Raw genomic sequence first — 23,341 nt, forward strand, 5'->3', positions numbered from 1 at the left:
TACCATCCTTGTGAGCTAAGGTTGGGGGGTTTGGGGGAGCCTATAGGTCTATCTGTTGAGTCATCAGCAGCCACTGCCTGGCCCTTCCTGGTCCTAGCTTGGGTGGAGAGGAGGCTTGTGCGCTGATGATATAATATATAGTCAGTCTCTAGGGCATTGTCCTAATCGCTAGGGCAATGTCACTGTCCCTTGCCTCTGCCATTCATGAGCGACCTTTAAACCTTTAAACAACAACAATAACAATAATCTAATTTCCTGCCTCTGCGGGTTTTCTCTTCCAGCGCCAAAAGTCTTCAAACTCCGTCGAATATGTTCGTCGTTAATCTGGCCTTCCTGGATTTGATAATGATGCTGAAGGCGCCAATTTTCATCTTCAATGCCTTCAACGAGGGACCTGTTTTTGGTACGCTTGGCTGTGAAATCTACGGCCTGGTTGGTTCTTATTCTGGCATAGGAAGCGCCATGACCAACACTGCAATTGCGTATGATAGATACAAGTAAGTCACACTGTTGAAAAGAGCCGTAATTTTGATACGAAATTCTCCGTAAAACTATACTGCTGTCAGCCGTATTTCAGTAAAATACAGGCGACCGTAATTTTACCCTACTATGTTATTATCCTTTACGTCAATATATCCGTTTTTAAAACGATAAAAACCTGGCAACATTTATTCCAGGATTTTTATAATTTTTTGCGGCAATTTTTTAACAGTGCATTTTCAAAATGTCTTTAAAAAATACAAAATTAAGTAAGTAATTTCTAAAATGTCTATTTTTTTACAAACCTGCTTTAGGTTGTGCTCTAATAATTCTATGTTACTATGCTGTACTAAGGAGTTACTCTTTCAATTCTATTACTACTAGTAAAAGATTCTTCTATTTTATCTGCAATGATTTTTATTAAGAATACCCACTCCATTTTCTTTCTTGCTTTCATGACCTCTGAAGAAAAATATATATCCCTCTTTTAACTCCATATTGGATTCCCCAGTTCTTCTAATTTCACTCAGTCCTTTCGGCCATTCTTTAAAACCTAATTTCATATGAACATTCTCCCCTCTATTCTGACTCGTGAATAGAATTGCTACTATAGATTTAGTTGCGATGCTTCATTTGTGGTGGATAATGTGGGAGGGTGGGCTGTGACACCCTAGCAGTACCAGCTGAACTCGGTTGAGTCCCTTGTTAGGCTGGGAGGAACGTAGAGAGTAGAGGTCCCCTTTTTGTTTTTGTTTCTTTGTTGATGTCGGCTACCCTCCAAAATTGGGGGAAGGGCCTTGGTATATGTATGTATGTAAAATTGCAAACTGTCATATCATCTGACTGATGTCAAACCTTGCAAAACCATTGCCAAACCTTTTGAGCCGAAGATCAGCCGAGGTGTGGCCTTCTTGGCAATCATTGGAATCTGGTTATACGCCACGCCGTGGAGTATTCTTCCTGTTTTGCATATTTGGGGGAAATATGCCCCAGGTAACTACTTTAAAGTTTTTATACTCCAGATAAAAGTGTAGCCTACTTTTCTCGTAAATTTTAGCCTAGCCATCGAGTTTAAAATGCGTATTTCAATTGTTATCCAGGAAGTAAGTAGATACTAATCAATTCTTATTTTAGTGATTTTCATGAAAAAAAAGTTCAATAACATTTACATTCTAAATTGTTTACAAGGAAACTCTCTTAATGAAAATGTGTTATATTTCCTGAAAAGATACTGATGTATAATTCCATTCATTAATTCAAGCTGAGAAAGGCGTAACGACTTTATAAACAATAAAAAAAACATCTTTTTTTCCTCCAGAGGGATATCTGACCACCTGCTCTATGGACTATCTCACACAAGACGAGAGCACGAGGAGTTTCGTGGCTTGTAACTTCTTCTTCGCATATTTGGTGCCTGGTTTCCTGATCATTTACTTCTACGGGAAAATTTTCAGTCATGTTAGAGCTCATGAGAAGGCTATGGGCATACAGGTATCATTTATCTATTTAGATTTATTCATTCGTGAAATCAACCAGTGTTTTGGAAGTGTCTCCTTTTCATTCTTTATTTCAAGAGTTCTTAAACCCTACACTGTTAATTAAAAACGTAATTTTAATCGGAAATTCTTCGTAAAAATATACGTTGCTTAGCTGTATTTTTCAGAAATACAGGCGACCGTAATTTTACCTTACTTGTTATTATCTTTTATGGGTTGGTGACCGTAATATCACTCCTTAACGTCAATATATCCGTTTTTAAAACGGTAAATGCCTGTCAATATTATTCCAGGAATTTTACCGTTTTTTTTACGGCAAATTTTTAACAATGTATCTTGATTGTATTTCTAAGCTAACTCCCAATGAATGAATGTACTTTTTGGATGATAATGATAACAATATTAATAGAAGCGAAAGCCAATTGACTCTAATTTACCTATTACATTTTCCAGGCTAAGAAAATGAACGTGGAAAGCATCAGGTCACCAGCAAACTCAAAAGAAGACCAAGAGAAATCAGCGGAGATCAGAATTGCCAAAGTGTGCATGGGACTCTTTTTCATGTTTTTGGTATCCTGGACACCTTATGCTGTTGTGGCGCTCACTGGAGCCTTTGGAGACAGGTAAGTTGGAAACCTTAAGGTCACCTGCTCAATTAAAGGTTTCAGGCAAGATAGAGTCCTTTAGATCACCTGGTCAATCAAAGGCTTCAGATAAGTTGGAGTTCTTCAAGTCACCTGGTCACTTCAAGGCTTCAGGTAAGTTGGAGTCCTTCAGGTCACCTGGTCACTTCAAGGCTTCAGATAAGTTAGAGTTCTTCAGGTCACCTGGTCACTTCAAGGCTTCAGGTAAGATGGGGCCCTTTAGGTCACCTGGTCACTTCAAGGCTTCAGGTAAGTTGGAGTCCCTCGGGTCACCTGGTCACTTCAAGGCTTCAAATAAGTTGGAGTTCTTCAAGTCACCTGATTACTTCAAGGCTTTAGGTAAGTTGGAGTCCTTCAGGTCATCTGGTCACTTCAAGGCTTCAGGTAAGTTGGAGTCCTTCGGGTCACCTGGTCACTTCAAGGCTTCAGGTAAGTTGGAGTCCCTCAGGTCACCTGGTCACTTCAAGGTTTCAGGTAAGTTGGAGTCCTTTAGGTCACCTGGTCGCTTCAAGGCTTCAGGTAAGTTGGAGTCCTTCAGGTCACCTGGTTACTTTAAGGCTTCAGATAAGTTGGAGTTCTTCAAGTCACCTGATTACTTCAAGGCTTCAGGTAAGTTGGAGTCCTTCAGGTCACCTGATTACTTCAAGGCTCCAGGTAAGTTGGAGTCCTTCAGGTCACCTGGTCACTTCAGAGCTCCAGGTAAGTTGGAGTCCTTCAGGTCACCTGGTCACTTCAAGGCTTCAGGTAAGTTGGAGTCCTTTAGGTCACCTGGTCACTTAAAGGCTTCAGGTAAGTTGGAGTCCTTTAGGTCACCTGGTCACTTCAGGGCTTCAGGTAACTTGGAGTCCTTCAGGTCACCTGGTCACTTAAAGGCTTCAATTGACCTGGATCTATATCAGAGAGCTGTGATAGTAACCTTAGATATTGTTTATACTAGCAATGAATTAGCAATTGGCATTAAGATCAACTAGAATTGAGTAAAGTCTGAAGGTTTGTTTTCTGTGGACAAATGGTGTTAGTGTATTTTTCCGTGTGAGTACGTGTGATAGTTTATGGGGATCTTAGAGGTGGATAAATACATAGAGATTCGAGTGTTTAATAATGTCATACTTAAAAACTAATGCCCTTCAAACTGCTGTGCTGAAATAGTTCTTCGGTTCCGTGAAAAGATCTTCCGTGGCCTGATTTTAGGATTTAAACATAATATCAATCGATACTTGCTATCCTGTAAAACTTAAGATTAATAGTTTTGTATTTCCAAATGTTTTTTATGTATTAATGAGTCTAAAACTAAAATAGAACCATTACATTCCCTTGAATCGCTTCATACATTAGATGCATAGATATATCATTGAACTGATTTGGTTTACAAAGTACTGCCCTTATGTTTAGAAAGACAGAGCCTAATTTCTTATAGACAGAAAACGTATTACGGTAAGATAAAAAAGGAATTTGTAAGCATGTTTTACGAAATGAAAATTGACAACATTGACTGGAAAGTTTACTATATGTAAAAAAGATTACACGATCATATGAAAGTACAAAGGCAGTATCGTTCTAAAGAATTGGAGGTTTTAAAAGAATATATAATTAAAAACTAGTTTTAATGGACTCAAGCAAATGTAATGGCAAGGATCCTGAGAACTTTAGAATCCCCTAACGTTGTGAATTATTAAAAATCAAAGCGTCCTTTGTATATCAAAACTAGAGGAACTTTCAGTTTAAACAATCTTAGGTATGTTTTATTAGAAAATGCGGTCTTTTGAGTAAAAAAAATGGCCAAGAAAATGAAAATGGTGTGATAACATGAAGAAAAAAATTACCGAGATAATTACGTGAAATAGATAAGTTACGGATAAACCAATAGAAAACGGATTACGCAACGATCTTCGCAAGTGAATAAATGGGATGCTGATATAAAAAATAGGTAATTAAAACATCAATATATAAACGAAAATATGTGTGATTGGCCAAGAATATTTCTTCATTAATTCAACAGGTCTGTTTTGACACCACTTGCGTCGATGTTACCTGCTCTCAACTGCAAGATGGTTGCGTGCATTGATCCTTGGATATATGCTATAAATCATCCAAGATACAGGTAAAAAATCTCTTTTTTTCTATTATCAGTTATTTGTTTATATATTCATTTGCTTATCAGTTTATTTATACATTAATTTTTGCCAAGTAGTTTCCGTTAGCTGTGACATATGTTGAGTAGATTTTTTTACCTATAAGTAGAATTACCTATTATTTGATAGGCCTATATATGTCTATTCACTTATGAATACTTTATTTACTTGTATGATATTAGGCTAGAACTACAGAAGAAGCTGCCTTGGTTCTGTATTCACGAGGAGAAACCTTCTGACAATGCGTCTCAGAGCATTGACAGCAAAGAAAAAGCCTAAAGAAGAAGAATGGCGGACAAGAAAAGCTTATTTAAGTTTACAGTACAACCTTCAAGCATTGTAACAACAAACTGAAATAATATCCAGATTTTAGATCCAGCACAGAAAAATAAAAATAAAATAAAAAGGAAACAAGTAGCCTATATATACCAGCAAACAACATTTTGTTATTAAAAGCTGTAATGGAATCTCATTTGGACTAATTGTTATGGATTATTATTACACTATATTGGTGTAATATATCCCTCCAAAATTTATTTCTTTTCTTTTGCAGTTGTTATAATTAATATATTTACATTTTGCATGAATTCTAGATACAATATCATTACCATGACAAAATGAATAAATTTTTTTATTGTTTTTTTTTTTCGTTTTTAAGAAATTGGTCATACGCTAATGGCTGCAAGTATTTTAAAACGTTTAGGTCTATCGTCGAAAAAGATAAAAGCCTTAAAACGGATACTTAGTCAGAACAATTATTCCATTTAATTATTCGATACTACAATATTTTATGCTAATTTAATTTTAGCATTTTAAATATGGTTATACCTATGGTTATATTTTGTATTAATAATAATGACTGATGTTAAATGCTGACTCAGATAAGGTTTGGAGAAGCCATATTGAAGATAGTGATTAGAATGTGTGGGATAGGCCTAATCCCTCACAAAGAAGGCAGCTTTTTTTTAAAATTCGATCTTGGTATAACAACATTAATTCATTTTCATGGTTTATGCACGGCTAATCGAGATACTCACTTTATTTATTTTGTGTGAATTGCAAAGTTCTTTCTGATATATTGTTCTTGGAAACGCCATTTCAAATTCTTACCCTTCTAGCGTAGATAATTTATTACAGAATACAATAAATCAGTCCCAGCATCAGATGTTTGTTTTATTATCAGAAAACCCTAATCAGCGTAAACAAATATATAAAGATATATGAAAAGATAGCAGAAATTACTAAACTGAGGTTTGTAAATGTAACCAGGAATGGCAAAAGAGATTACTTAAGGAGCAGTAGGCCTAATAGTTATGAAAACTAGATTGAATATGCTAGAATTAAAATAAACCTATTAAAACAGGAATGAAAAGGATAGGCTTTTTGTTTTATGCAGTTTGGCATATAATACAACCGAACATATGTTTAGCTATAAATAATCAAGCAAATTGAGAAACAAGGGTATAGAATTTGGGAAGTTAGAAACATCAACTAAAGATGTTGACCGATATGTTAGATATGCTCTGGAAGTTAGAAGTAAAAGATAGCATATCTTTGTAGGAGGAAATTAATTACAATAATCTTTTAAAGCAAATTGCAGGGCTTTGCACTTAAGCAGAAAGTTACGCTTCTAGTAGTGTGCCCACAATCATTGTGTTGTGGAGAGAGCAACGAGGAACCGGTCCAGTGTTTTGACTTTTGAAGTTGTAGTTTTGACGTAAATTTTGTAGTCGCTATTGCAATCGGGAACGCTTAATATAGTGTGTAACAAGTGTTGCTGTAAGATACAGGTAAGCCGTGAGACTATCCTATGTTTTTTCTTAATCTATTTGACATAATTAGAGCGTGATTTATTAGCTGATACTTCACTCCTTGCTCTGACAAATAACATTGGTGTCCAAAGTTTCCGGATGTGTTTAAAGAGGAACTTTGGACTTATAAAAGACATACAAGTGTCTTTTGACTTGGAGATTTCTGTATCAGATAAATATTTTACGGAAACGAGTGTCATTTTTGTAGAGATCGTAATTTTTTTCTGTAAGAAACAGTAGTTTTTTCCCTAGGTTACACTACCATGGAATAATATACAAAATTACCAATATTTTAAGGTTCGTAATGTTCCCTATGCCATACGTGCTAAGGTTTAGGCCGCATTTGATAAGTTGTTTGGAGTAAGATATTATTCAGGCTGTGGCTCATTCTAATTGGGCTTCCTAAATGGTTAGCGTATGTTATGCGTTATTGATAGAGAGTACTAAATATCAAACGCATTTTATTATTGTGTTGGCATTAGCAGCAGTTTAGTTTACCTAACCTATGTGGAATCTTATGTAGCTTAGCCTTGTTTATTGATATTGTAAAACAAAACGTGAAAAGCTTTACTAATAAAGAAGTGGATTTTTATAAAGAAAAACTACCACTCGGTTTTCTTCGAAAATATCATTTATTTCCGCCAAAAGTAAATAGTTAATAGTATATACTCTAATATATCCTACGATAATGGGGTTTACCCAAGTAGGAACCAGGTGTTTTGGTTTGAAAGATTTATTGCGGAATCCATATATAATGCTTAAGACTTTATTGTTTTTAAAAGTAAGTACAATATGGCACTTATTGTTAATGTTGGTTCGGATGATGAGAGTGAAAAATTTTCTACCTATGTGGTAGGGTAAAACTATTTTTTTCAAGCTAATGATAATTGCTGATGGTAGGCAGGTACATGCCGATTATGCAGGTTCAGTGATGGGTACATATTTTCTTGTATTAACTGATGCTCATTCCAAGTGGATTGAAGTGTTACCTACTAAAGACACTTGGTCAGTTACCACCATTAACTTGATTAGAAATTTGTTCCGGCACTTATATACAAATCTTACGCTCTTTACGTAGGAGTATTATTTCGCCGATAGCTGAAACCACTCATCCCGCTCTCACAAGCTCTAGTAAACAATCATCACTTTTTATTTCGACTTGGTAAAAACATAGTCTTGTCCTCCCATCAAAACCTTATCACCGGTTGATGATTAAAAGCAACTGCCCTAAAAGTTTAAGAATTTCTTTTTTCTTTCAGATGGTGACCCTAGACTTCTCTTTGGCACAACAAAGCTTATGGATCTTTGTGAGGCCGAGCCCTTCGGGACCTGAGCCTCATGGTTTCAATCTCTTATGAGGGAGAAACGGCTGTTCTTCAAGTTCAGCGCAACTTTTTAATTCCCTTCCGAGGGGATAATATAAGGTTACTCACCAACCCCTTGTGGAGTGTAGGATGAGCATGAGTACTTTGCAGAGACCTTAGATTTACAGAGAAGTCATATGTAGTGTTGCGCACCCACCCACTCAGCTCTAGCAAGGTGGGTGGGCAAGCTCTTCTGCCTGATGAAGGTCTGCAAGCAACTGAGGTTGCTCGCCTTAGTACCCATTGCGAGTTTGCGAGACCCTACTTTGGTAGCATGCACTTACTCACATTACCTGTACCCATCCTTACATGTAAGGGTCAAATATCTCCTTGACAGCGTTCACCAGCTCTCGCTAATGCTGGCTAGCAACTACCAGCATTCGTTAACGCTCTCTAGCAACTGCCAGAATTAGTTAACGCCCAGCAGCGTAGCGTTCAATAATACTGTACTTACCAGCGCTTGCTGATACTAATGCTACCTAGCGTTTGCAGGTGCTTGCCGGCGTTTGATGGCAAGCCTAGACAAACCTGTTCGTGGCATTCTGGGCCGACAAATCCTTAGATGAGAGACTATGCTTCTTCATAGGAAACTCCCCTCCTGGAGGAGGTTTACACAGCTACAGGTGTTCGCTAACACCCCATTAAAGGCTGGAACGAACTCCTTTGGTTGCACTTGCTCGCTTACCAAGACAAGACCTCAGGGTTATTACCAGAAATATGGTATACAGTACTGCTGAACGCTAGCGGCTGCTGCATGCCATCATTGGGCCCAGGGGCACAATGAGTCTCGTTAGATGTCGAGTTTCGTGAAATGTAATTCTTCAGTGTTACTTTCTCTGGCTTGTTTTCCCTACGGAATGGAGAGCTCTTCAAAACACTTGCACAACAGGCTAGTGTGACATACCCTTGCAAGGTTATTTTTCGCAAGCCTCTAGTCTCAGGGAATAGTGTCAGGTTCTACTTATGTTTTCGAATGATAATAAACAAGTACGGTACAGTATGTCCATCTGATGTTATAGGGCGTAGTAAACCATATCCTCATAAATCCAAAATTCCGCCAGTTTTGTAAACTATCCACCAGGAACCAATGTGATAGAACCTCACCCTACACAAATAAGAACCCTGTGCATTACACTAGAGGCAAACCCACTAATCATGTAGGTAGACCCCATTCTTTCACTCAGTCTGACGATCATGATTATGAGGATAAGCTTTCTTAGGAATACTGTTCTTTTTCAGAAAATTCTTTACAGGTACAGAAAGCAGATAAGGAGTGCAGAAAGCTTCCCCCCCTTCCCAAGGATCTCTCTCCCATTGGATGTAGAAGAACGGATCGGCAAACTTGCCCCTCGTTGTAGGCCTTCAAGATGGCAGAGTACCGAGAACTCTCTCTCTCTTCTCGTAAAACGAGTTCCAAAAGTGACTTGAACTCCTGCTTCCCAATCAGGATATAGAGATGAACGCTCTTACGATAGGAGGGAACTAGATTCCTCCTATTCCTTCTCTGCCTTATCTTCCCATTATTACTCTAGGGAAAGGAAGGACATTGGAGGAAAAGTAAAGAGCTTTGTGAAGACAACATTCTCACCAGGATGTCATCACTATTGATGATTCCTCAGAAAACCTCTTGATGCCCTTGAGTGCAAGCTCTGCTGATGTACCTCCCCTTAAGGCCTCAGTATTGAGCTCGGAAGCCTCTCACTTCATTAACATCACGAGCCTAATCAGTCACTAACAAGGTTTAGATGAGCCTCCCTTAGCGCAAACTACCAATAGATGGTGTGGCATTGGTGATATCTTCCCGCAGTCTCAGAGCCCCAGACTTCGGTTTGAAGTGGCCTTTTCCAACCAGACTAAGGACACACTTGAGTTTTGGAACTCATGTCCTTAGGCTGAAAGTCAAATGGGACTCACCTGGTGAGGGTTTCCTCATCAAGCCACCAGGACAGGCAGGCCCAAACCTCATGCCCCACTGGAACAGGAGGGAACGGGGCATCCCTATTGGCTGACCAGTGAGACACCACTGAAGGGATATCTAGTGGAGACACCGGTGAAGAATGAGCTTCTCTGAGGAAAGGTGGCCAGGAAAACTGCCAGCGCCAAGCTGGTATCTCTTTCATGAACAGGAACCGTTGTACAACCTCCTTGAGTCTGCTGATGCGATTGTCTCTATGGGAAAGACTCGCTGCTGCCATATTTATCAGCAATCCCAAGTACTTCAATCTCTGCCTAGGTATGAGATTTGACTTTCCTCAGTTTACCGCACTCTCCAGATCTGGCACAATACAAGAATCCAATCTCGATCCTATAGCAACTGCATCTCTGAGGAGGCTAGGATCAACCAATCGTCAGGTCACATCAATAGATGTATCCCAACATATTGGGCCCAATCGACTACCATGGTGAATATCTGCGGAGCCGTACACAGTCCAAAGCACAGCGTCTTAAACGGGATGTACTTCGAGAAGACTGATGAACAGGCACTTAAAACCACGTGTCTCTCTCTCTGACAGAAGACAGCAAAGCCAGTATTGTTTCCATCCTGAATTTCATTTGACAAACAAATTTGTTCAGAAGAGAGAAGTTGATGACCACTCTCCAGCCCCCAGTCGACTTCTCCATCAGAAGCTTGGAAGCTAACCTCAAATGATATCAAGAGATAGGGTGGGACGATGGTTTTAAAAAGGTAATAAGAAGCCATCCTGAAAAACATTCACTACTCGAGGCTTGGCCCCAAGTTTCAACTGGTGAGACAGACATTCCTATACTGTACTCTCAGTATTTCCCTCTCCTCACTGGTCCCCATCCTGAAACACCCAGGTTGGGGTGTTCAAAAAGGCTGTGCAAGAATAGGCTATTTCTGGGAAGAGGTTGCGGGTGGTGCCAATTTGGGTCTTAATAGTGGGCGCAGAGCCCTTCTTCGATCGTGATTCCGCAAGCTTGGTCGCACCCAATTCTTCAAAGACTCTGGGGTTTATAGCTCCTGACTACTGGTCTAACCAGGAAACAGTATGGAGGGAGGAGGCCAAGACAATCAACTCCATTGCTGCTGACTCAAGCCAGGAAGGACATGCCTTCCGAGTTAAGTGGTTCTAATGAGAGGCCACCCCTTAACTGAGCACAAACAACGTGTTTACCTGCAGAGGGGCTAAAGCAGCTTTCTCTGGCTATCTAGAACCTATGCATCCTGGAGAGTTTGGGAGCAGGATCTTATTTGACTGACTGGACTCTAGCGAGTTCTCAGATCCACCAATCTGATCATCAACTCGATCCAGGGCCAAATTAACAAGATCCAACCACGGCAAATCCAGAGAGGTCCTCGAGCCTTGAGGACCACTGAAATGCCGATCAAGGACCAAGATTCTCTTCGAAGGAGATACCAAGGCTGCCTCCCCCAGCCCATTGCACTCAGGGATGAGAGCAAGGACCTTTACAAACAAACTCTCCGACTAGGGGTAATCTGCCTCCATAGCCACCAAACCAAGGTCAGGTGTCTTCAGGACACCCAGACCCCCTGTACCCTTGCACTCGGCCAGGACCGAGCATGTCTCAGGATGCTCCGGAGATTCTACTTGTACGCGTTTTCCACGCAAGGACAGAACCCGGTATATAATTGGGGGCTGATGAAGGCCAACCAAAACAGGAGAAACCATGGCACAAATCGCAGCAGACAGAGCCGTAGTGCAATGCACAGATCCACCCCAACTCCATTTCTTCCATTGCACCCAAGCATGCAATAACATTATTTAGTGGTGCCATCCTTTCAACCAATTAGAACGAGATCTCGAAAGATTAGGTTGGTGCAGGAGTCCACCGTCCTGGAAGGAAGGGTGATGCAGGGTGCTGAAGCTCCTCTATCAACTTGGGAACAGAAAGTGTACAGCGCCATACACTCCTGTCCCAACTACTGGGGCTGCCGGGGTATCCAGGACTAGGGCCATGACCGCCATGCAAAGGGTCCTGGCCCTGGCCCCCACAGGGTCATTAATTATCCCACAAGTAAGGTATGGAGTGGACCATCTGGGAAGTATACTCTTTCTTGCTGTCCTGATGGTGGAGGATGCAAATTTCCTCACCAACGTATGATACTTTCTTAATATTTTCAAGCAGGTAAACCAACCAACAACAAATTAAACTCTTGGAAATGGATCCTTCTAATGAAAAACCCACCCTCCCCTAGATATGCTGACCTTCTCGCCCCCTCTCGACACTTAACGACCTCTGGAAGTTCTATTAGGGAAAAATTCTGTTGCTGACTTAGAAACAAAAAATGACTACTCCTCCACTGTTTGGAAGTATGATGGTAATGTGAAGAAATTAAGTCATTCATATATGGGATTTGTCAATAACTTGTCATTATGGAACATTATGGATGACTTAAGCCTTATGATAAGATTACTGAAATAACGATGAATTTCAGGGAAGATGGAAAATGGGAAGCATGAATCTGATTTGATAATCAGGAGGAGGATTTTAAAACAGTATGTGCAATCTCAAAAATTAAAATTGATAATAGCAGGATTACCGAAGCACTATGCAATACTGCTCCTAGAAACTTTAACATATTGACTGTGGGAGGATGGGCTGTGCCACCTTAGCAGTACTAGCCGAACTCGGTTGAGTCCCTTGTCAGGCTGGGAGGAACGTAGAGAGGAGACGTCCCCTTTTTTGTTTCATTTGTTTTATGTCGGCTACCCCCCAAAGTTGGGGGAAGTGCCTTGGTAGATGTATGTATGTGCCCTAGAGAAATATGAAAGGTTCATAAGATTCCCAGAACTTTATGATCATTTTAACATTTGAATACCATGGTGTACCCTCTCATGTATATATTGAAAATATGAGAATTCCAGTTTTCCCTTATAAACAGACAATTTTACAGCGCTATAACTGCTTCAATTTTGGATAGCCATCTTGCGTACGCAAAAATGAAGAGATTTGTAGCAATTGTTCTGATCCTGAGCATGGACCCTGCACTTCTATTACAAAGTCCCCTAATTATAACCAAAATCACAAAGCCATTTATAAGAAATGTCCTCAGTATGAAATAGAAGAAGTAGCTGTTCAGAAGTGAGATGCAGAGCATATCAGTGAGGGATATGCTAGGCGACTTTTAACCTAAAGTTACACCAATGTCTTAAAATCTAAGGATACAAGACATCCAGAAAGAATTGCAACTCCACCTAGACCAGGTAATTTAAAACATCCTATTGGTGAATCACCCCTTAAGGCTATTACCATGCCTCGTAATTTAGATTCGGTGCCTCTCGTCAAAAAGGGCATCACATCCTTCCTCTAAATCTGCCACACTTTGGATGAACAGCCCAATGCTTTTATCTCAGGCAGCATCATTGCCAGATTTAAGGGAAAATCCTATGCTAGAGAGCTATTGGATGCACCTGTCATAATGGAGGTACATAATCCTAATAGCTCTCCATCTTTCAATCGAAAAAGAGGGACCAACATCCCTCTCCCCTCCAACGATAAATGCAAAAATAATTATTACAAATAGGTACAATATTTTATCTGAAAAAGATGAACCATCAGAAAACTTGAATCAATCAAAAATACAATTTGAGGTCCACCATCCCACTCAACAATTAGGTCAAAAGAATATTGAAAAGGCAAATATAAAAACTAATTTTCAATATTAAACTTACCCGATAATCATGTAGCTGTCAACTCCGTTGCCCGACAGAATTCTATGGAGGGATACGCCAGCTATCACAATACTAGAAGGGGGTGTACTTACCAGCGCCACCTGTGGCCAGGTACTCAATCATTTGTTGTTGACACCTCCTCAATTATTCCTCTGTCGTGCTTCCGGCTAGACGTTCTGGGATACGCTCATGGTCTTCGAGTTTATTCATGGATATTTGGTGAAGTATTCTCTTAGATTAACGGCTGTCGCATACTGGAATCCTTTTTATATTAGCTAGTTAGCTTTTATATAAACTCTGATTAACGGTTAATGAATTTTTGCTTGTTTTTGGATCACCCTTTGACTTACTCTTTGAAACAAGATGTCTGACGTTTCGCAAGCTCCCTCCCATAGACGATGTAGGTCTTGCAATAGGCGTATTCCGAAGGTCTCGGTAGATCCTCACACCGCTTGTTCTGACTGTAGGGACAGGCCCTGTCTATTAGAAAATCGGTGTGAGGAGTGCGCCGGACTTTCGGAATTGGATTTTGTACGTCTTTTAAAATATTCATCCAAGTTAGAGAGAACTAGAGCTAGGAGAAGTTCTTCTCACTCTTCTATGTTTTCCTCACCTCATGATCCCCTACCTTTTCCTACCCCTGTAGTGGCTACCCCCGAACCTACTGTGTGCCCTCCGCCTGATATGTCAACTGTTTTGCGTGCTATTCAGGCTTTAGGAGATAAAGTAGAATCAGTGGTAAGTGACCATAAGTCTCTGATGGCCGAGGTTAAAGAACTGAAGGTCAAGAGTGCAGTGGGTGGAAATAGTGCCAGTGCTGTGACGAGTGCTAGTGTCTGTGCAGTGCCAAGTGCTAGTGGTGCCAGTGTGGTGCGTGAGGATTTTTCTGTGCGAGCCAGTCGTCCTCCCAGTCCGGGACCTCTTGCAAGCTCCCATGCCCAGGGGAGAAGCAATGTCGAAGGGCTTAAGGGTTCGGCAGGCCTTGTTAGGCGCACAGAATTATCCTCGGTGGTTGCGGGCGTGTCTTCCTTAGACCGTCACTCCCACCTGCAGACGATTGAGCCCGTCTTCTCGTCCGCTGATCTTCATGCAGGGAAGAAACGTTGGTCTCAGGTCTCGAGACCGCTTAAACGTAGAGTTCAGTCAGCGAGTGCTCAGCCAGGTTGCAGTCATTGGCTCAGCTCCGACTCGCCTCTGTCATCGGTCGACTGTACTCCGCCCAAGAGGAGTAAGGTTCTGCCTATTCAGACCCCGACTGTGACTTTACCTCAGTCTGTTATCGTTTCTGCCGACCCCAAGTGGACCCTGCTTCAGTCCATGCAAGTTCAGCTTTCGGACTTGATGCGTGAGTGTCGGGCTGAGAGTGTTGCACCTCCTGCACTCCCTCCACCTGTTCTCGCTGCACCTGTGCTCGCCCAGCCTGCACCTGCTCCGCCTGTGCTCTCCCAGCCTGCACCTGCTCCGCCTGGTCGCAGCACCATCTGCCAGGCGTACGATGTTGAACCACTTTCGGAGTTTGCTGTTCACAGTGTTGTTCAACCTCAGCCTTCTTTAAGGCAACCTTTGCTTTGGGATCAGGAGAGTTACACTCTTCCTCCTCCTCCCCTTGCTGCTCCACCAGTGGTGCAACTCTCGGTTGGGGTACAACAACCTCTCCCCTCCGTGAGTCTGTCTGAACCAGCGCTGCACCGAGTTCAACCCTCATCTAGGCAAGCTCATTTACACCATGCACTTGCGCCTCAGGAGCCTCAGCTTGCTAGAACTTTACCTTGTTCTGCGCAGCCTCAACCTTCTCATGCTCCACTCATCTCTCAAGAACAGGAACGGACTACTCCGCCTCCGTCCTCCGCTCAGCCGGTGCAATCCTTTGGTGCAACTCTTGCTAGGAGTCAACCTCCTTCACCCTTGCACCTGCCTTCTGCTCCGACTGTTGTTCAGCCTATGCAGTCTGAACCTCAGGTTTTCCCTCAAGTTGAGGAAACCTCTGTTGTTGTTCCTACCCGTTCTGACTCTGCGGTTCAGCATTCTGGTCCTTTTGCTTCGCTACCTTCTGCTGATGAAGTGTCGGATGATGAGGAGGCACATCTTGATCCCTCATCAGACGTGGAGGATTCTAAGCTTTCTCCATTGTCTGTTGATTTTAGAAAGGTCTTGGCTCTACTCAGGGAGCTTTACCCTGACCACTTCGTCTCTGCTGTTCCCCGCTCTCCTCCATCTGAGTTTTCGCTAGGCGTGCAACAAGCTAAGTCGAGCTATACTAAGCTTGTCCTAGCTAGATCCTCCAAGAGGGCCTTAAGGACCTTAGGGGAGTGGCTTCAGTCTAAACAACACCTGGGCAAGACTTCCTTCATGTTCCCTCCAACGAAGCTCGCATCGAAAGGTTGCGTTTGGTATGCCACAGGGGAAGCACCAGGCTTGGGAGTTCCTGCCTCTGCCCAGGCTGACTTCTCAAGTCTGGTGGACTCGCCTAGGAGGACTGCGATGAGACGCTCGAAGGTTTGTTGGACCTTCTCAGACCTGGATCATCTTCTGAAAGGGTTGTTCAGAGCTTTCGAAATGTTCAACTTTCTCGACTGGTGCCTGGGAGCCCTCAGCAAGAAAACATCTCCTGCGGACAAAGACTCTGCCATGTTAATTATGTCCTGCATGGATAAGGCTATCAGGGATGGATCGGGTGAGCTAGCGTCGTTATTTGTATCAGGGGTGTTGAAGAAAAGGGAACAACTGTGTACCTTCCTCTCAGCCAGCATTACACCGTGCCAGCGGTCACAGCTCCTTTTTGCTCCACTCTCAAAGTTCCTCTTTCCCGAGGAGCTAGTTAAGGACTTGTCGGCTGCCCTGATACAGAAGGACACGCACGATCTTGTAGCTTCATCGGCTCGTAAGTCTAGGGTTACCACCTCTGTCCCCAAGACTTATCGCTCTCCAGTGGCTGATACCCCGGCCACTAGGTTCATACCGCCCTTTCGTGGTAGAGCCCCCAGCCGAGGAAGCTCCCGTCCAGACTCTCACAGGGGCAAGTCTAAGAAAGGACCCAGGACATCTAAGGGAAAGCACTGACTCTCAGATTCTCCAGACAACAGTAGGAGCCAGGCTCAAGATCTTCTGGCAAGCCTGGGAGAAGAGAGGTGCAGACGCACAGTCTGTCAGTTGGCTGAGGTACGGTTACAGGATTCCATTCTGCCTCAAACCGCCTCTGACCACATCGCCCATCAACCTCTCTCCCAACTACAAAGAAGAGGACAAGAGGCTAGCATTGCAACAGGAGGTGTCGCTACTTGTGCAGAAGAAGGCAGTGGTTATAGTCCGGGACCATCAATCCCCGGGCTTCTACAACCGTCTCTTTCTTGTGGCCAAAAAGACAGGAGGTTGGAGACCGGTGCTGGACGTCAGCTCTCTCAACGAGTATGTCACCAAGCAGACGTTCACAATGGAGACGACCAAGTCGGTCTTAGCAGCGGTCAGACAGGAGAACTGGATGGTCTCGTTGGACTTGAAAGATGCATACTTTCACGTTCCCATTCATCCAGACTCCCAACCTTTCCTGAGATTCGTTTTCGGAAAGGTTGTCTATCAGTTCCAAGCCCTGTGTTTTGGCCTAGGCACAGCTCCTATGGTCTTTACTCATCTGATGAGGAATGTAGCGAAATTCCTGCACTTATCGAACATCAGAGCCTCCCTCTACCTAGACGACTGGCTGTTGAGAGCCTCCACGAGTCGTCGTTGTCTGGAGAACCTCTCTTGGACTTTAGATCTAATCAGAGACCTAGGTCTATTAGTCAATATAGAGAAATCTCAACTCATTCCCTCCCAATCCATTGTGTACCTGGGAATGGAGATTCAGAGTCGGGATTTTCGGGCTTTTCCATCGGCCCCCAGGATAAACCAAGCCCTACAGTGCATCATGAGCATGCTGAAGAGGAGCAATTGCTCAGTGAGACAGTGGATGAGTCTCACAGGGACCCTCTCATCTCTGGCCCTGTTTGTCGAGCTAGGGAGACTCCACCTCCGCCCTCTTCAATTCCATCTTGCAGCTCATTGGGACAAGGGCTCGACTCTAGAAGCAGTCTCTATCCCTATCAACCAAGAGATGAAGACCACTCTCCGGTGGTGGAAGCACAATCTTCTTCTCAAGGAGGGTCTATCATTGGCCATCCAGACCCCCCATCTTCATCTCTTCTCGGATGCATCGGACTCGGGCTGGGGTGCGACCTTGGACGGACGGGAATGCTCAGGAGTATGGAACAAGGAACAAGGATTACTCCACATCAACTGCAAGGAACTGTTAGCAGTCCATCTTGCCCTGTTGAACTTCAAGTCCCTCCTGCTAGGCAAAGTGGTGGAGGTGAATTCAGACAACACCACAGCCTTGGCTTACATCTCCAAGCAAGGAGGGACCCATTCGAGGAGCCTTTACGAGATCGCAAGGGACCTCCTCATTTGGTCAAGAGGTCTAAACCTCTCACTGGTCACGAGGTTCATCCAGGGCGATATGAATGTTTCAGCGGATCGCCTCAGCAGAAGGAATCAGGTCATTCCCACGGAATGGACCCTCCACAAGAGTGTGTGCAACAGACTTTGGACGTTGTGGGGTCAACCTACCATAGACCTGTTTGCCACCTCCATCACCAAGAGACTTCCGCTTTATTGTTCCCCTGTTCCAGACCCTGCAGCGGTTCATGTAGATGCTTTTCTTCTGAACTGGTCCCATCTCGACCTGTACGCATTCCCTCCGTTCAAGATTATAAACAAAGTTCTGCAGAAATTCGTCTCGCACGAAGGGACACGGCTGACGCTGGTTGCTCCCCTTTGGCCTGCAAGAGAATGGTACACAGAGGTACGTCAATGGCTAGTCGACTTCCCCAGGACTCTACCTCTAAGAGTGGACCTTCTACGTCAACCACACGTAGACAGGTTGCACCCAAACCTCCACGCTCTTCGACTGACTGCCTTCAGACTGTCGAAAGATTCGCTAGAGCTAGAGGCTTTTCGAAGGAGGCAGCCAGTGCGATTGCCAGAGCTAGAAGAATTTCCACTCGTAGAGTCTACCAGTCTAAGTGGGAGGTCTTCCGAAGCTGGTGTAGAACCAATTCAATATCCTCTACCAATACCTCTGTGATCCAAATAGCTGACTTCCTTCTTCATCTTAGGAATGAGAGATCCCTTTCAACATCTACGATTAAAGGGTATAGGAGCATGTTGGCCTCAGTCCTCCGCCACAGGGGTTTGGACCTGTCTTCCAACAAGGACCTTCAAGACATTCTCAAGTCTTTTGAGACGTCTAAAGAACGTCGTCTTTCCACTCCAGGCTGGAATCTGGACGTAGTCTTAAGGTTCCTTATGACATCTAGGTTCGAACCTCTCCAGTCAGCTTCCTTCAAGGATCTTACCCTCAAGACTGCTTTTCTCGTTTGCCTTGCAACAGCTAAGAGAGTCAGTGAGGTTCATGCCTTCAGCAAGAACATTGGTTTCACAACCGAATCAGCTACATGTTCTTTTCAGCTTGGATTCCTAGCAAAGAACGAGCTTCCTTCACGTCCTTGGCCTAGATCGTTCGAAATACCTAGCCTCTCCAACATGGTAGGTAACGAACTAGAGAGAGTTCTTTGCCCTGCCAGAGCTCTCAAATATTATCTGAAGAGGTCTAAACCTATTCGAGGACAGTCAGAAGCCTTATGGTGTGCCATCAAGAAACCCTCGAGACCCATGTCCAAGAATGGGCTTTCGTACTATATAAGGCTTCTGATCAGAGAAGCACATTCTCACTTAAAGGAGGAAGACCTTGCATTGCTGAAGGTAAGGACCCACGAAGTAAGAGCTGTAGCTACTTCGTTGGCCTTTAATAAAAACCGTTCTCTGCAGAGCATTATGGATGCAACCTATTGGAGGAGCAAGTCAGTGTTTGCATCATTTTATCTGAAAGATGTCCAGTCTCTTTACGAGAACTGCTACACCCTGGGACCATTCGTAGCAGCGAGTGCAGTAGTAGGTGAGGGCTCAGCCACTACATTCCCATAATCCCATAACCTTTTTAACCTTTCTCTTGAATACTTTTATTGTTGTTTTTATGGTTGTTACGGTAGGCTAAGAAGCCTTCCGCATCCTTGGATTTGGCGGGTGGTCTATTCATTCTTGAGAAGCGCCTGGGTTAAAGGTTTGGTAGAGGTCCTTTAGTAGGGTTGCAACCCCTTGTACTTTGGCACCTTTGGGTTGATTCAGCCTCCAAGAGGAACGCTGCGCTCAGTAAGGAAGACGAACTTTAAATAAAAGGCAGAGTAACGGTTCTATTCGACTTCCTTACCAGGTACTTATTATTTCATTGTTATTTGAGATAACTGTTATATGAAATTTTGGGATACTTAGCTATCCTTTAATCATGTACACTGGTTTTCACCCACCTCCCTGGGTGTGAATCAGCTACATGATTATCGGGTAAGTTTAATATTGAAAAATGTTATTTTTATTAATAAAATAAATTTTTGAATATACTTACCCGATAATCATGATTTAATCGACCCTCCCTTTCCTCCCCAGAGAGAACCAGTGGACCGAGGAATAATTGAGGAGGTGTAAACAACAAATGATTGAGTACCTGGCCACAGGTGGCGCTGGTAAGTACACCCCCTTCTAGTATTGTGATAGCTGGCGTATCCCTCCATAGAATTCTGTCGGGCAACGGAGTTGACAGCTACATGATTATCGGGTAAGTATATTCAAAAATTTATTTTATTAATAAAAATAACATTTTATCAAGAACCTCTCTGAAGAAGCTTGCAGGAAATAATGTTAAATAAAAAACTGCCAATAGGAAGACTTCATCCAAGATGTCTTCCAGAAATAAACCATAGTTTCATCTTCATTTTGCAATGGAAGTGTCAGGCTTTAAGGGCCATATATGAAGAACTTAAGCTCCTCATTGATGAGCACTGTTCAATGTTGTATCTCTACAGGAGAGCAAGCTTGATGTTAATACTCCTTGTCCTCGAGAGTATGTTAGCTATAGGACACCATATGATCAACAAACAGGGAGCCATGGCAGAAATCTTGTAATAAGTTTGTTGAGATGTTCCCCCGAATATCTTTGCCTATTTGTACCCATCAGCAGGCAGTGGTTGTACAAATTGATAGAGGGAGAAAATACACAATTTGCTCCCTTTAATTGCCTCCAAATGACAACATATTGTATAATAATTTTGTAGAGGTGATTCAACAACTCCCTCAACCTTTTCTTTTGCTGGGAGAATTGAATGTTAGATATCCTTTACGGAGCGATTTTTCAGAAAACACAAAGGGCAACATTATGTCATCAATTGTGGAAAATGAAGATGCATGACTCCTTAATACATGAGAGCCCACACTTTCATGTTCAGACAGGTATCTTGTCATGCATTGACCTTTCAATTGCAAGCTCTAACTGCCTTCTCGATTTTGATTGGAAAAGGTTAGACGATTGGCATACTAGTGATCATGCACAAATTATTATAAACTCCAACAATAATCCACCCCACCCTTACAAAGATCACCATGATGGAACCTTGACAAGGTAGAATGGAATAGATTTTTGGGAGCTGAGCAAAATTGAAGGGAGTGCAGAACAATTTGAAAGTGTTGATGACGCTATACCCTTTCAGGATGGAACTCTTCATACAGCAGGAGTCAATTCAGTTCCCAAAACTACAGGGTTGTTCAAATGACAACCAGTCCCCTGGTAGTTTTCAGTATTAACTGCCCTGCACACAGCTACAACAAAATCTTTAACTCATTTACGTAGACAACGTAGAGAGGAGAATTTAATTATATAATATACAAGAAATGTAGAGCACAGTTCTGCCGTGCAATGAAAGAAGCTAGGCACCAGTCTTGGATATATTTTGTTTCTTCAATCAACAGTAGAACACCACTGTCTTCTGTATAGAGGAAAGTGGAAAAGATAGCAGGCAAATTTACCCCCAAACCACCACCAGTGTTGAAGGTGAATGGTCAGTATGCGACTGGAGCAACTCATGTTAGCAATGCCTTGGCCAATCATTTCTCCAGTATATCATGCAAGAGTGAAGCAGCTCCTGGTCACCAGTATAGAAGCATTGAAAATCCTAAATTGTACAACAGAAAAGGAGAAATATTATATTGCTCCCTTTACTGAAAGGGAATTTGATTTCGCACTTGCTGCTTGCAATGATACACCCTCTGGACTGGATAGAATTACATATGCAATGATTAGACATGCACTTGTTAATACTAGGTTATTTATTTTAAACATTGTTAACAGAATATGGCATGATCCTAGTTATCCAAGTGTTTGAGGACTAGCCATTATTTTAGCATTTTCAATATTAAACTTACCCGATAATCATGTAGCTGTCAACTCCGTTGCCCGACAGAATTCTACGGAAGGGATACGCCAGCGATCACTATACTAGAAGGGGGTGTACTCACCAGCGCCACCTGTGGCCAGGTACTGCAGTACTTCTTGTTGACACCACCTCAATTTTTCCTCTGTCGTGCTTCCGGCAAGACGTTCTTGGATACGCTTATAATTTTGGAGTATTGTTCACGGTTTTTGGTGAAGTATTTCTCTAAGATTTCAGCTTTCGCTATACTGGAAACTTTTCTATTAGCTTAGATAGCTTTTATTTTGTTTTGATTAATGGTTAACGATCTTTTGCTTGATTTGGAATCCCCCTTGACTAGCTCTTTGATTCAAGATGTCCGACCTTTCACAAGCCCCTCCCCATAGACGATGTAGGTCTTGTAATAGGCGTATTCCGAAGGCCTCGGTTGATCCTCACACCGCTTGTTCCGACTGTAGGGAAAGACCCTGTCAGTTGGAAGATCGATGTGAGGAATGCGCCGGACTTTCGGAACTTGAATTTGTTCGATTCCTTAAATATTCAACTAAGTTAGAGAGAGAGAGAGTTAGGAGGAGTTCTTCTCGCTCTTCGCTTTTTTCCTCACCTCATGATCCTCAACCTTTTCCTCCCCCTGTAGTGGCTACCCCCGAACCTACTATTTGTGCTCAGCCTGATATGTCCGATGTTTTGCGTGCCATTCAGGCTTTAGGTGACAAAGTGGAATCGGTAGTTAGTGACCATAAGTCTCTCTTGGCGGACGTCAAAGAACTTAAGGTCAAAAGTGCAGTGGGAGGTGGTAGTGCCAGTGCTGTGCCAAGTGCTAGTGTCAGTGTCAGTGTTGTGCGTGAGGGTACTTCTGTGCGTGCCAGTCGTCCTCCCAGTCCGGGACCTCTTGCAAGCTCCCAAGCCCAGGGGAGAAGCAATGTCGAAGAGCAAAAGGGTTCGGCAGGCCTTGATCGGCGCACAGAAGTATCCTCGGTGGTTGCGGGCGTGTCTTACAGAGACCGTCACTCCCACCCGCAGACGATTGAGCCCTTATTTTCCTCGTCTGCAGGAGAAATTTCGGGGAGAAAACGCTGGACTCAGGTCTCAAGACCTCTTAAACGTAAAGTCCAGACCTCAAGAGTTCAACAACCCGGATGCAGTCATTGGATTAGCTCTGACTCTCCGCAGTCATCAGGTGACTGTACACCTCCTAAGAGAGGTAAGGCGATACCTCAACAGACCTCATCTTCTGTTAAGGCTTTGCCTCAGCAGACCTTAGCGTCTGTTGATCCCAAGATGACTTTGCTGCAGTCCATGCAGTCGCAGCTTGCGGTCTTAATGCGTGAGTTTCAGGCTGAGAAGGTTACACCTCCTCCTGTGAGCGCTCCGCCTCACCGCAGTCCAGTCTGCCAGGCGTACGA

General features: G+C 43.0%; 1 protein-coding gene across 3 annotated transcripts in view; it reads left to right on the plus strand.

Moving 5' to 3' along the window:
- Nucleotides 1-5,915, plus strand: part of LOC137643452 (opsin, ultraviolet-sensitive-like) — a 14,574-nt gene extending 8,659 nt beyond the window's left edge. For all 3 annotated transcript variants that reach the window (XM_068376232.1, XM_068376233.1, XM_068376234.1), the window contains exons 4-9: nt 282-494; nt 1,340-1,473; nt 1,799-1,971; nt 2,430-2,599; nt 4,620-4,721; nt 4,935-5,915. In XM_068376232.1, coding sequence (XP_068232333.1) covers nt 282-494; nt 1,340-1,473; nt 1,799-1,971; nt 2,430-2,599; nt 4,620-4,721; nt 4,935-5,031 — 889 coding nt within the window. In that variant the 3' untranslated portion in view covers nt 5,032-5,915. The remainder of the gene's footprint in view (nt 1-281; nt 495-1,339; nt 1,474-1,798; nt 1,972-2,429; nt 2,600-4,619; nt 4,722-4,934) is intronic.
- The last annotated feature ends 17,426 nt before the right edge of the window (nt 5,916-23,341 follow it).

The sequence above is a fragment of the Palaemon carinicauda genome, chromosome 7 (assembly GCF_036898095.1).
Source record: "Palaemon carinicauda isolate YSFRI2023 chromosome 7, ASM3689809v2, whole genome shotgun sequence".
Classification (NCBI taxonomy): Eukaryota; Metazoa; Arthropoda; class Malacostraca; order Decapoda; family Palaemonidae; genus Palaemon; species Palaemon carinicauda.